The sequence below is a fragment of the Theropithecus gelada genome, chromosome 19 (genome assembly GCF_003255815.1).
Source record: "Theropithecus gelada isolate Dixy chromosome 19, Tgel_1.0, whole genome shotgun sequence".
Taxonomy (NCBI): Eukaryota; Metazoa; Chordata; class Mammalia; order Primates; family Cercopithecidae; genus Theropithecus; species Theropithecus gelada.
Window position 1 is genome coordinate 18,245,937 of NC_037687.1, and position 13,242 is coordinate 18,259,178.

A 13,242-nucleotide genomic window follows, 5' to 3' on the forward strand; every position below is an offset into this window, starting at 1 on the left:
CTCAGGGGCCTCTGAACTGTCCCATGGGAAAGCTTGCTGACGTGAGTGTGGGGGCCGGAGTGTTTGAGGGCCAGCATGAGGTGCCGGAACCCAGCACTCCATCCTGTGGGCTGGGAGCAGTCCCCAGTGCGGTGAAACATTGTGGTCACCATGGCAACAGTGCTGGGGGAGCTGCCTTTGTGGAACGGGTGGGACCCTGCCTCTCTGTACCTTTTACCCTCGAGGCACGTGCCCAAGAGCCAGCGAGGATTGCAGCTGCTGGTGGCCAGGGGTAGGGGGAGGGCGGGGGCACGCTGGGCCGAGGTGTTCTCATCTTGGAGAAGGATACTGAGCCTGTGACCTCCCCGGCTGCTGGGGATTTGCGAGGCTGCGTGTGAAGACCTGTGCCTGCTTGGTGAGGTCAGAGTGGGTGGGAAGGGTCATGAGAGAAGGTGTCAGTGTGATTGGAGAGCAGGGTGGTGGCTGTGAGGCTGAGAGGTTGGTGGTGGGACTCCAGGCCCCCCACAGCTCTGGCATCCAAGCCCCACACCACCTCCCACACTGCCAGGTTGCTGTCACCCCCACCCCTGCCACCATCTCTGCTTCCCTTCCTTTCACTGGCTCTCTGTTCCTCTCTCCCTATCTCTCTCTCTCTCTCTTTCTCTCTCTCTCTCTGGGTCTCTGTCTTCTCTCTGGGTCTCTCTCTCCCTCTCCCTCTCTCTGGGTCTCTATCTCCCTGTCTCTGGGTCTCTGTCTCCCTCTCTCTAGGTCTCTGTCTTCTTCTCTCTCTGGGTCTCTCTCTCCCCCTCTTGCTGGGTCTCTGTCTCCCTGTCTCTGGGTCTCTGTCTCTCTCTCCCTGTCTCTGTCTCCCTCTCTCTGGGTCTCTCTCTCCCCCTCCCTCTCTCTGGGTCTCTCTCTCCCTCTCCCTTTCTCTGGGTCTGTCTCTCCCTCTCCCTCTCTGTGGGTCTCTGTCTCCCTGTCTCTAGGTCTCTGTCTTCTTCTCTCGCTGGGTCTCTTTCTCTCCCTCTTGCTGGGTCTCTCTCTCCCTTTCCCTCTCTCTGGGTCTCTCTCTCCCTCTTCCTCTCTCTGGGTCTCTTTCTCCCTGTCTCTAGGTCTCTGTCTTCCTCTCTCTCTGGGTCTCTTTCTCCTCCTCTTGTCTCTCCCTCTCCCTCTCCCTGGGTCTCTGTCTCCCTCTCCCTGGGTCTCTGTCTCCCTCTCTCTGGGTCTCTGTCCCCCTCTCTGTGGGTCTCTGTCTGTCTCCCTGTCTCTGGGTCCCTGTCCCCCTCTCTCTGGGTCTCTGTCTGTCTACCTTTCTCTGGGTCCCTGTTCCCCTCTGGGTCTCCGTACCCTCTAAGTCTCTGTCCCTTTATCTCTGACTCTATTTCTCTCTCTCTGGGTCTCTGTCCCCTTCTCTCCGGGTTCTGGTTTTCTTTCTCTGGGTCCCAGTTCCCCTCTGGATCTCTGTCCCCTCTCTCTAAGTCTCTGCCACTCTCTCTCCGAGCCTCTGTTTCCCTCTCTTGCTGGATCTCAGACAAAGCTCTCAGGATGGTCTTGGTCCAGTTGCCGACCTGGGACTGGCTGGGAGAGAGGCTAGAGAGTGGGCAGTGGCTTCTCAGCCGGCCCTGATGTCCCCTGCTGTCCCCTGAAGTACAGACTCTTCCCCACCCATGCACCGGGACCCTGGGGCGGCATCGCATCGGCCGGGGTGGGAGCCAACCAGCTGTGCTGCGCTGCTGCGCTCCTTCGAGCCACATGGACAATAAAACCAAAATTGGCTTTGAAAGTGGAAGTGCTCTCCTCATTGAGGGGAAGTGAGGGACTATGGGCGTCAGAACTGCCTGTCAGGGGCAATGCCGGCAGGCTCCGTTCTGGCCCAAGCACTGGGCTCCGCGTGGGGGTGGGAAAGGATTTTACAAAACCCCAAAGAAATGTTTCCATGAAATTCTTTCTTGTTCTTGCCTTTTTTTTTCTTTTCTGGACATTCCAATGAAAAGAACCGTTCTGGGGCTTTGGATCGCTCCTCGTGTATTGGGAAGCCGACCATGGAGATGAGGCCAGCCCGGGGCCAGAGGAGGGGCGCCTGCTCTGACAGGTGCGTGCCCCTCACTGTTGGCTCCCGAGGCAGCCCCCACCTCCCCCTGCTCCTAATCCTCCCACGAGGCTTCATCACTAGGGCGCCTGGCCGCAGCCCCTGTAACTCTGAGCTTCCTGTGACCTCCCCCACGTGGCCATCCTGCCTTGGGCTGGGTTCCCCCAGAGCAGACTCTCAGGCAAGGGTTCGAGGGCCCCACGGAGGACCAGTGTGGGGAGGGAAGGAGCCTCCACAGAGTGTGTCAGTAGCAAGCAGGTGGTCCCCGGGCAACCCTTGGAGATATCGGGAATCCCCTAACAGGCGGTCCACCTGGGGGAGTTTACCCTACCCGGGCTCCATGGACGTCAGCCCCAGCACACCCCTGCACCGGGACATCTGAGAGAAGCAGGGGTGGTGTCGCCAGGGCAGACCTGGGCGTGTCCTCGGGTCCAGCACAGGCCTGGGCCTGGCTAGGGTCCCCGATGACATTGCTCAGGGGATACAGCGGCAAGCGGGTGTCAGAATGGCCCCCAGCCTGGGCCAGGCCTGTAGCGGGGGCGTGTGGCCACTCAGAGGCCAGATTCGGGCAGAGGGTGCAGCCAGGGCGGGCAGCAATGGCCTCTTGAGACGGCCCTGGCCGAGGCTGCTGACGCATTGGCTCCGATGACTCACGTGCGGGTGACCGTGACTTGAGTGGCCGTCTGGAGACTCGGACCAGCTCAGGGCCACCGCCTTCCTGGGGGCCTGTGGCCCCGTCATGCCGGCCGCCCCCTGTCTGGACCGGCCTGAGTAATGGGTCCTTCCCCTCCTCCCAGTGGCCGGCTGGAGAGGACCTTAGTCATCAGCCCTGGCCCCAGCCCTCCCTCCTCCTCCGCCTGCCCACCTCCGCCCAGGCTGCGTCTCGCTTCTCTGTCCAGGCTGGGGGACTCCTGCCCCTACTGGCCTCCTCCCTCCATGAGTTCCCCAGGAGGGCCTGCAGCGGGGTGGGTTTGGCTTCATAGGGGCGGCAGTGAGGATGACGTCAGGGGCCTCAGGGACAGTTGTCCCATCCCTAAGATGAGAGGAAGGAAACAGCCATGTGGAACGTGTCAGGCATCACCAGGGCACGAGGAGGAGGCCTGGGGAGGACAAGCTGCTTCCTCCCCTCTGTGGTCCAGTGTGGGCCCTGCGCCCTGTAACCAGCAGTGAATGGGCCTCACCCTGCTTTCTGGGCCTGGGGTGTCCTAACTTCCAGATGGGAGCATCCAAATTCTCCGAGTGTGTAGTCGTCACGTGCTGGTGGCAGCCTGGGTCCCAGGGCTCTGCGTTTGCTCATCTCATCCTCCAGTGGCCCCGGGGCTGGGGAGCTGGATGGTCATTTGCCCCTGCTTTGTAGCTGAGGCCTGGGTGGTTGAGTGACTGCTGAGTTCCCACTACCCAGAGCTGGCTTGGCCCAGGCTGCTGGCCCCTGATGTCTGCTCTGAGATGCCCTGCCAGCCAGCTGAACTGATCTTGCCTTCTGGGTTCTGGGCACCCTCTCCGCTTGCTGGGGAACCCAGAGATCCCATGCTTGGAACACCGGCCCACCTCCCTGGTTTCCTGTTCCTCAGTCATCAGAACAGCAGGGGGCAGGGCAGCGGCCCCTCTCCTCCCCAGAGGGAGGTTCTCTCTGTCCAGCTTCTCAGTTCTCCAGGTATGTTCTGTGCACTCATGGGCAGATGCATATGTGTGGCACTTTGAGCCCAAATAGCATCCCACTGTGTGCACTCTGCCTCTTCCTTCCTCCTGCAGCCTTGACGTCATCCCCTGGATGCGACATCTTCCCAGGATGCGTCGGCCTCCTCACCCAGCTATAGGGCAGCCCTCTCTTGGAAGGTGCTGTGATTCTGCATATCTCCTCTAAGGGTGGTTAGCTTATTTCTCGTCTGTGGCCCCTAGAGACTGTATTTGGGTAAGTTTCAGAAATGGAGTTGTTGGGTAAAGGACATGAACCTTTAGAGTATTGCTGGGTCTACCCAGCTGCCTTCCCGGGGGTCACCTTGCTTCATAAACCCCCCACGAGTGTGCTTCCCTGACTGCAAGCGAGGCTGACTCTTACATCCTTCCAGCCAGCTCTGCTTGCTTTCCTGGGAACCATCAGCCCACATTCTTTGTGCATCTTTCGATCTCACTCTGTCGCCCAGGCTGGAGTGCAGTGGCACAAACATGGCTCACTGCAGCCTCCACCTCCTGAGCTCAAGTGATCCTCCCACCTCAGCCTCCCAAGTAGCTGGGACCACAGGCTCACGCCAGCATGTCTGGCTAATTTGTACTGATTTATTGATGCTCTTTATATATGGAGGAGCATGGTAAATATGCTCCTAAGGACTGAGTGGCCCCATGATGAACTTGCCCCAGTGCGACTCGTTTCCTCTGATGAAAATGTACACATGCACACCTGCCTCCAAGGGCTTTAGAGGAGGTACAAGAAGTCCTCCCATCCCTCCCCCCAAATCTCCTTGAACGTTTAAGAAAAAACCAGAACAAAAGCAAAATGGCAAAGGCTGGCAAGGCCCATGCATACTTCTGGGAGACAAAAGTGTCCACTGAAAGACGCAGGAGTCACCTGGAGCCCAATGGCACAACCCTTGCCACAGCTGCAACACGAAGCTGATTCTGGGTGATCTGACCTCTTTTGGTTCCCGTTGCCTGGACCACATGCCCATGAGGACGGGGCCTACTTTGTCTCATTCACGCTGCATCCCTGCATGCATGGGCAGGGAAGAGGAGTTGGCAAAGCCAGTGAGGCAAGCTGGGGACAAGGAGAGACGTGGTCACCTTGAGGGTACTCAGAGGCACATGCAGGATGCGGCTTTGGCCCCAGGCAGCCTGGACACCTCTCGCAGGGTGTCGGTGAGAGGGCGTGGCATTCATGGGAAGCAACAAGACCCTGCCCCTGGAGATGTCCAGGCAGGTGCTGGACCCCTGTTGGGGGGGCTGGACAGGGGAGGGCAGCCCATGAGCCTGCGACATGTTCCTCACAAGCCTCGGAACTGTGGATCTGTCATGGGTCTAGGGAAAAAAGAGCCGAGGCTTGGCTCACCGCAGCAGCCTGGTCAAGTGCGATTGGGGCGGATGTGTGGGGAGGGGAGGAAGGGAGGAGTAAAGGTGAGTGTCCCCTCCACTTGGCAGGGGAAAAGCCACGGGGACAAGCCAGAGTCTCAGGATGCATTTGGACCCCTTTCCTTCCCTGCCCTCGTCAGCTTTCAGAAGGCTGCACCCCCACCCTCCGTGGCAAACACTGCACCCCTGCGGTGCCAGGGGTGCTCTGGCACTGCAGCATTCCTGGCCAGCCCAGATGACCGTGGCATTGGGCTCTGAGTAGCATATGTCCTGCCTCCCCAGGGACTCAAAGGCTTTCCACTGAGCACAGGCCCCACACTGGGTCCTCCGTGCTGTGTCCCCACCCTTTAGGACATGGAGCGCCTTGCAGGCAGGGATAGGGCTTGGGCAACTTCTCTGCCTGCAGTGCCTTGCAGGCCTGTGGTCAGCGCCTGGCCCTTCAGCCCCTCTCCCCAGCAATTTGTCTTGGTCACCCACCCTTTCCCAAGGGTCTCTGGAAGGGTGGCCTGAGGGGGAGGTCAGAGCCCTCTGGTGGCAGCTGCTATGTTGACTGACTGCCCACTGTGCACCCTGTGTTTGACCTTGGCTCTTTAATGCCCACTGTGGTTTTGGGGCTGGCTGGCAGTGGGGCCAAGGAGCCTTCCCGCTTTCTTGGAAAGATCAGTGCCCGCATTCCTGGCCCTCGCTTACGGGCAGGCGTGGGTCCCAGGAATGGGAGAGCAAATTCCAGAGGGCAGAGGCCATGAGGACACAGCAGGGTGCCTCAGCCCGGTGGGGGTGAGGGTCTTGGAGGGAACTGACCCTGGAGGTGGCACCAGGGTCCACCCCCTGTTGTGTTCTGAGGAACAAGTGGTGCGTTAATGGCTCCTAAGGTATTCATTCATTGATCCGTTCAACAGTTTTCTCAAATGAAATTGCAAAGGGTTGGTGGGGCTGGAGAAGAGGGGACAAGGGGGCAGTAGGGGCAGTGGGGGCTGCCACAGAGGGCTCGTATACTCTGGATTGCAAGGGGCTGTGGCGGGGCTTGCAGGGGACTCAAGAAGGCTCCCATGTGTCCTTTGGTTTTTTTATTGGAGTGAAATTCACATGGCATAAAACTGTCTTAAAGTGGACAATTCAGTGGCATTTAGTAGATTCACAGTGGTGTGCAAACACCACCTCTATCTAGTTCCAGAACATTCTCATCCCTCCAAAAGGAGACCCCACCCCATCAGCAGTCACTCGCCCCTCCCCTCCCCCAGCCCTTGGTGGCACCATCTGCTTCCTGTCTCTGCCGATTTGCCTGTTCTGGGCATTTTGCGTCGGCGGAGTCATACGCAGTGCGGCCTTTTGTGTCTGGCTTCTTGCACTGAGTGTTGTGTTCAAGGTCGTAGTGTGTGTGTGAATCTCTGGGCTGTGTCCCCACCTCTGCTCTCCCCACAGCACGGCGGACAAGAACGGGGCCCTCAAGTGCACCTTCTCGGCACCCAGCCACAGCACCAGCCTCCTGCAGGGCCTGGCCACCCTCCGCGCCCAGGGCCAGCTCCTCGATGTTGTGCTGACCATCAACAGAGAGGCCTTTCCTGCACACAAGGTTGTCCTGGCCGCCTGCAGCGACTACTTCAGGTAAGCGCTGGCCCTGGACAGCTGGAAGGGGTAGCTGCCTGTGGGGACAGGGACAGGGCAGATGGCACCCACTTTCTTTTTTTTTTTTCGAGACATAGTCTTGCTCTGTTGCCCAGGGTGGAGTGCAGTGATGCAATCTCGGCTCACTGCAAGCTCCACCTCCTGGGTTCACGCCATTCTCCTGCCTCAGCCTCCCGAGTAGCTGGGACTACAGGCGCCCGCCACCACGCCTGGCTAATTTTTTTGTATTTTTAGTAAAGACGGGGTTTCACCATGTTCGCCAGGATGGTCTCGATCTCCTGACCTCATGATCCGCCCGCCTTGGCCTCCCAAAGTGCTGGAATTATAGGCGTGAGTCACCGCGCCTGGCCCGATCTGTCTGTACTTGATGCCTGCTGTATGCCAGGCACTATTCTAGGCCTTGGGATCCAGCAGGGATGAGAGAGTGAAATGGGCACAAGCCCCTACCCTCAGGGCATCCCCTCAGGACACCTGGAGCAGGACAGCTGAGGGACTGGAGGGGCATCAAGGGCCGCAGGGACCCTGTGTCTGCCAACGCTGTGTCCCAGGCTGTGTCTGAGGCCCGAATGAGTTCTCCTGCCTGTCGCCCTGAGCTGTGGACACTTCCCCCATGTGACAGAAGAGGCCATGGCAGGCACGAGGGTCTGTCTGTCCCTGTGCCGTGGCCGGGCCAGAAGTGAGAACACCACAGAACAGGGCTGTGGGGTGGGGGGTGCATCTTCCTCACCAGCTGGGGGCTGTTGCAGGGCTGGGTGATCTCCCTCCCTGGGTGACCGGCAGGTGAGCCTCCTTCCTGCCAGGCAGTGACCCTGCCAGAGAGAGCTGGGCCGCCCTGGGGTGGTTCCCAGGCCCCAGCCCAGGTGTGCCACTCAGCCGCACGTTCCCCGAGGCCTGGGCCGCCTGCCCCATGGGCTCAATGAGGCTGTTGTGGGGGCTGCAGCAGCCGAGCCAACTGGGGCGCCGCTTCTATTTTTATTCTGGATTTGGGGACGGGTGGGCCAGCCCAGCCAGCCATGCCCTTTAAAGGCTCCCCTGTGCTGGCACTACAGCCAGCGAGACCTTAAAAGGCAAAGCTCCCTCCTGTCGCCCGCGACCGCCTCTGCCTTCATCATATCATGCCCAAGGGCCAGCGGGGACCCGTGGGGACAAACAGGGCAGGGTCTGGATTGCTGGCAGTGTAGTTCCTGCTCCTGGCCCGCTCAGAGATGCTGAAGAGCGGCTCGTTGGGCAGATGTCAGTGGGCAGCCCAGAGACAGCACCCTGGTAGCTGTCTTTGCCCCTGTAGCCCTGAACCTGGCTCACATGAGGCGCAAGACTAGGGGACAGTCCTCTGTGGGTCAAAATGCACAAGGGATGTTCCGTCCTCCTCAGACAGCCATCAGGGGAGGTGCACCAACCGGAGTGAGAGTTGCTATGCCATGCCAGTGCACCTCCTGGAAGGAACCACCCGTTCCCCTGGAGCTGGGGTGCTCTCCCCTCTTCTGCTGGGGAACACCCTAAACGCTGTAGGGGAACTGTGACCTCGAGCCCTGTGCCTCCCCACTGCCCTCCCTCACGGGGGCCTGTGTCACCTCCCCCTCTCATGTTCTGTCTCCCAGAGCAGTACGAAGGTGGAGCTGGGTCTCAGTGGAGGCTGGGGACATAGCTGTTGGGTGGGAGGCACTTCCCTGACCACCTGAGCCTGTCTCTGGAGACAGCAGTCACCCCAGCACAGTCTCCTGGTGGGGGATCCATTCCTGGGGACCCTCATTACCTTCCCCTCTTCACATGATGGTTGTTGAGACTCAGGCTGGGCATGTCAGAGCTGCCTGCTTAGGTCAGTGAGCAGGTGAGGGCTGAACTGTGGTGCACGGCACCTCCAGAGCACTGGCCTTGCAGCTCCTGAGCTCAGGTGTCAGGTGGGGCTGCATATCTGTCCCCAGAGCCACAGGGTGTGTTCTCATCCTGCACTGCCATACCTGGCCCCTCCAACTGCCCCCCTGCTAGGCACATTGTGGGTGAGGCTGACCCGGGCCACCGCTCCTGCAGCTCCAACACGAGAGTCACGAACTAGTCATGAAGGGGCAGGGGCAGGGCTCCCTGCAGAGGGGCCAAGCAGGGAGTTGCTGTTTATAGGAAGATGCATGGCTTGGGTGGGATTCAAAACCTTTTTTTTTTTTTCCATGTTTTGTTTGTTTGTTTGAGACAGAGTTTCGCTCTTGTCGCCCAGGCTGGAGTGCAGAGGCATGATCTCAGCTCACTGCAACCTCCGCCTTCTGGGTTCACACAATTCTCCTGCCTCAGCTTCCCAGGTAGCTGGGTTTACAGGTGCCCACCACCATGCCTGGCTAATTTTTTGTATTTTTAGTAGAAACAAGGTTTGACCCTGTTGGCCAAGCTGGTCTTGAACTCCTGACATCAGGTGATCCACCCACCTCGGCCTCCCAAAGTGCTAGGATTATAGGCATGAGCCACTGCGCCCGGCCTTTGCATGTTTTTTTGTTTTTTTCTTTTTTTTTGAGACTGACTCTTGCTCTGTCTCCCAGGCTGGAGTACAGTGCCCTGATCTCGGTTCACTGCAAGCTCCGCCTCCTGGGTTCACACCATTCTCCTGCCTCAGCCTCCGGAGTAGCTGGGACTACAGGTGCCTGCCACCACGCCTGGCTAATTTTTTGTATTTTTGGTAGAGATGGGGTTTCACCTTGTTAGCCAGGATGATCTCGATCTCCTCACCTCGTGATTCACCCGCCTCGGCCTCCCAAAGTGCTGGGATTACAGGCCTGAGCCACCGCGCCTGGCCCCTTTGCATGTTTTTAATGAGCAGTCCACCTACTTTCCTCTTGCTGGCTGTGCCCTGCATTCTGTGTCCTGGGGCCACTGTTCCCCAGGCCAGATCATTCCTGGCTGGCCATAACGCCCCTCAGCCACTGTGAGCCACACACTGTGTTTCTGCCCTCCAGGGCCATGTTCACTGGCGGCATGCGGGAGGCAAGCCAGGATGTCATCGAGCTGAAGGGCGTGTCAGCCCGTGGCCTTCGGCACATCATTGACTTCGCCTACAGCGCCGAGGTGACCCTGGACCTGGACTGTGTGCAGGACGTGCTGGGCGCGGCTGTGTTCTTACAGATGCTGCCCGTGGTGGAGCTGTGCGAGGAGTTCCTGAAGGCGGCCATGAGCGTGGAGACCTGCCTCAACATTGGCCAGATGGCCACCACCTTCAGTCTGGCCTCGCTGCGGGAGTCAGTGGATGCCTTCACCTTCCGGCACTTCCTGCAGATCGCCCAGGAGGAAGACTTCCTTCGCCTGCCGCTGGAGCGCCTGGTCTTCTTCCTGCAGAGCAACCGGCTGCAAAGCTGCGCCGAGATCGACCTGTTTCGCGCGGCCGTCCGCTGGCTGCAGCATGACCCGGCCCGTCGGCCGCGCGCCAGCCATGTGCTCTGCCACATCCGCTTCCCGCTCATGCAGTCGTCTGAGCTGGTGGACAGCGTGCAGACGCTGGACATCATGGTGGAGGACGTGCTGTGCCGCCAGTACCTGCTGGAGGCCTTCAACTACCAGGTGCTGCCCTTCCGGCAGCACGAGATGCAGTCTCCACGCACCGCCGTGCGTTCGGATGTGCCCTCGCTGGTCACCTTCGGCGGCACACCCTACACCGACAGCGACCGCTCGGTCAGCAGCAAGGTCTACCAGCTGCCTGAGCCAGGCGCCCGCCACTTCCGCGAGCTTACGGAGATGGAGGTAGGCTGCAGCCACACGTGCGTGGCTGTGCTGGACAATTTCGTGTACGTGGCCGGGGGCCAGCACCTGCAGTACCGCAGCGGCGAGGGCGCAGTGGACGCCTGCTACCGCTATGACCCCCACCTGAACCGCTGGCTGCGCCTGCAGGCCATGCAGGAGAGCCGCATCCAGTTCCAGCTGAACGTGCTGTGCGGCATGGTGTACGCCACGGGCGGCCGCAACCGCGCCGGCAGCCTGGCCTCCGTGGAGCGGTACTGCCCCCGGCGCAACGAGTGGGGCTACGCCTGCTCGCTGAAGCGCCGTACCTGGGGCCACGCTGGGGCCGCCTCAGGGGGCCGCCTCTACATCTCGGGTGGCTACGGGATCTCGGTGGAGGACAAGAAGGCCCTGCACTGCTACGACCCCGTGGCTGACCAGTGGGAGTTCAAGGCGCCCATGAGCGAGCCCCGCGTGCTGCACGCCATGGTGGGCGCCGGCGGCCGCATCTATGCCCTTGGGGGCCGCATGGACCACGTGGACCGCTGCTTCGACGTGCTGGCTGTGGAGTACTATGTGCCGGAGACGGACCAGTGGACCAGCGTCAGCCCCATGCGGGCTGGCCAGTCAGAGGCCGGTTGCTGCCTGCTGGAGAGGAAGATCTACATCGTAGGGGGCTACAACTGGCGGCTCAACAACGTCACGGGCATCGTACAGGTGTACAACACGGACACCGATGAGTGGGAGCGGGACCTGCACTTCCCGGAGTCCTTCGCGGGCATAGCCTGTGCCCCTGTCCTGCTGCCCCGGGCCGGGACCAGGAGGTAGCCCCCAAGACCCCTGGGACCCTGGCCTGACCGCATGTTGTCTCCAAGTGGGGCTTGGCGAGTGCACGTCTGCCTGAGAACCCCAGTGCCCCCCCTTCGCCCGGGCTGCCCTTGAGGGGCCTGCTGCGTTGCTAGGCCCCCCTCCCAGGGGTCCCTCCCTCCTTCCCAAAGCAGATCCTGGCTCTAAGTCCACCCGAGGGAGCCTGCCCGCAAAGCGTCAGACGTGGTGGTAGCAAATTTGTCCCCGGGGTGGTTTCCTCGCCTGCCCCCCATCCCTGAGTCCCCGCGGGCTGGTGGGTGGAATCTCAGGTCTCCAGGGGGTCCCTGTGCAGCTCCATCTCACTTCTCTGCCGCCTCCCAGCCCCACAGTTTCAGACATTCAGATGTGAGCTCATCAACATTGAACCCAAAGTCAGTGGTATGTGACTCACCCTCCTTCCAAGTCTCCTGCGCGCGTGTTTTTAAAATAAACTCACCAGAAACCTCCATAACACACGGACTTCCAGGAGCAGTGAGAGGCAGCTTGGAAGCCCCTGGTTTGGAGAGGGTGGAGGACGAGGGCACGTGTCTGCCTCCCCTGGGGTATCCTCCTTCCCCCATTCCAAGCTGCTGAGGGGAGGCCCTGGTCATGCCTCAGTTTCTGTCTTCATCTGCTTTCCGGAGGAAAAACCATATCAACTCCTAGAAACGATCTTTACGGGCCTTGGACCTTCCATTTGGCACTAGGCATCTTGTGGGGCCTTAACTGGTTGAGACATCCTGGCCCTCTACATTTGCCCTGTTGGCTGGGCGGTCTCCTTCCCACAACTGGAGGGGGACGCGAACTTCAGAATCCCACAGTGTTGCTTCCCGCAGGTCTGGTGGGGTGTCTTTATTCTCCTCCCTCCTTTCCACCCCTCCACGCCCCACCACTCCCCAGCCTGCCCTGTTTTTGGGTCAACATTGCTACTGAGCCGGCAGTGAGGCCTTTCCCTTCAAGGGCTCTGTGGCATCTCTGGCCACATTTGTTTCAATGTGTGAACCTCTAAACCTTTTCTTTTTGATTGGTTTTACTTTTTTTTTTTTTTTTAAAGAAGCCAGCACTGCTGTCTCATAGATGGGATTTGTACTCTCGGGGCAAATTGAAGTGTCTCTCTCGCTGCTAACAGACGATTGATGTCTTGTCTCTGTGACCCACTCACCATGTAGAGAATTAACCTCCTATCTTAGCAGACGTCGTCTCCTAATATTTGCCTTTATTTAATAAAAATGTTATGGTGAAGAGATGGAGCCGGCCCAGCACTGAGCTTGTGCGGCTTGGGTTTGATTGGTCACAGATTCCTCGTGTGTCCTCCGCGTGTCTGGGGGCTCCTCTCCCCCGCCTCAGCCTTTTCCAGCCTTGCAGAGGAATTGGCAGGGGGCTGGGCTTTGGCTCAGGGGTGCAGAGGCGGCAGGAAGTGTGACCAGGACTTTCACCCTGGCGTTTTTTGTTGTGTTTTTTTTTGTTTTTGTTTTTCTTTTTGAGATGGAGCCTCGCTCTGTCACCCAGGCTGGAGTGCGGTGGTACAATCTCGGCTCACTGCAACCTCCACCTCCTGGGTTCAAGCGATTCACCTGCCTCAGCCTCCCAAGTAGCCAGGATTACAGATGCACACCACCACACCCGGCTAATTTTTGTATTTTTAGTGGAGACGGGGTTTCACCATGTTGGCCTGGCTGGCCTTGAACTCCTGACCTCAGGTGATCTGCCTGCCTCTGCCTCCTAAAGTGCTGGGATTACAGGCATGAGCCACCATACCCAGCCCACCTTGGCACTTTGGAAGAGCCTTCAACCCCCTATTCTCATCGTGGCCGGCCAAACTATGAACCGGGCTGCCCAGAGCAGGCCACTTACCAGTTGCAGGTTAGCAGAGAAAGCCTGATGTTCCCGGACGGCCTTCCTAGAGGGGAGGCCCTGGGATATCCCACACGCTTGGATGTGCATAA

The 13,242-nt window shown here is 59.5% G+C and overlaps 1 protein-coding gene across 4 annotated transcripts in view; it reads left to right on the forward strand.

The window, feature by feature from the left end:
• KLHL26 (kelch like family member 26) overlaps positions 1-12,594 on the forward strand; it is a 33,816-nt gene extending 21,222 nt beyond the window's left edge. For 2 of the 4 annotated variants that reach the window (XM_025368953.1, XM_025368955.1), the window contains exons 2-3: positions 6,554-6,736; positions 9,697-12,594. In XM_025368953.1, the coding sequence (XP_025224738.1) occupies positions 6,554-6,736; positions 9,697-11,278 (1,765 nt within the window). In that variant the 3' untranslated portion in view covers positions 11,279-12,594. Of the gene's footprint in view, positions 1-1,973; positions 2,072-6,553; positions 6,737-9,696 lie in introns of all 4 variants that reach the window. The other 2 variants (XM_025368954.1, XM_025368956.1) reach the window with 2 other exon arrangements.
• The last annotated feature ends 648 nt before the right edge of the window (positions 12,595-13,242 follow it).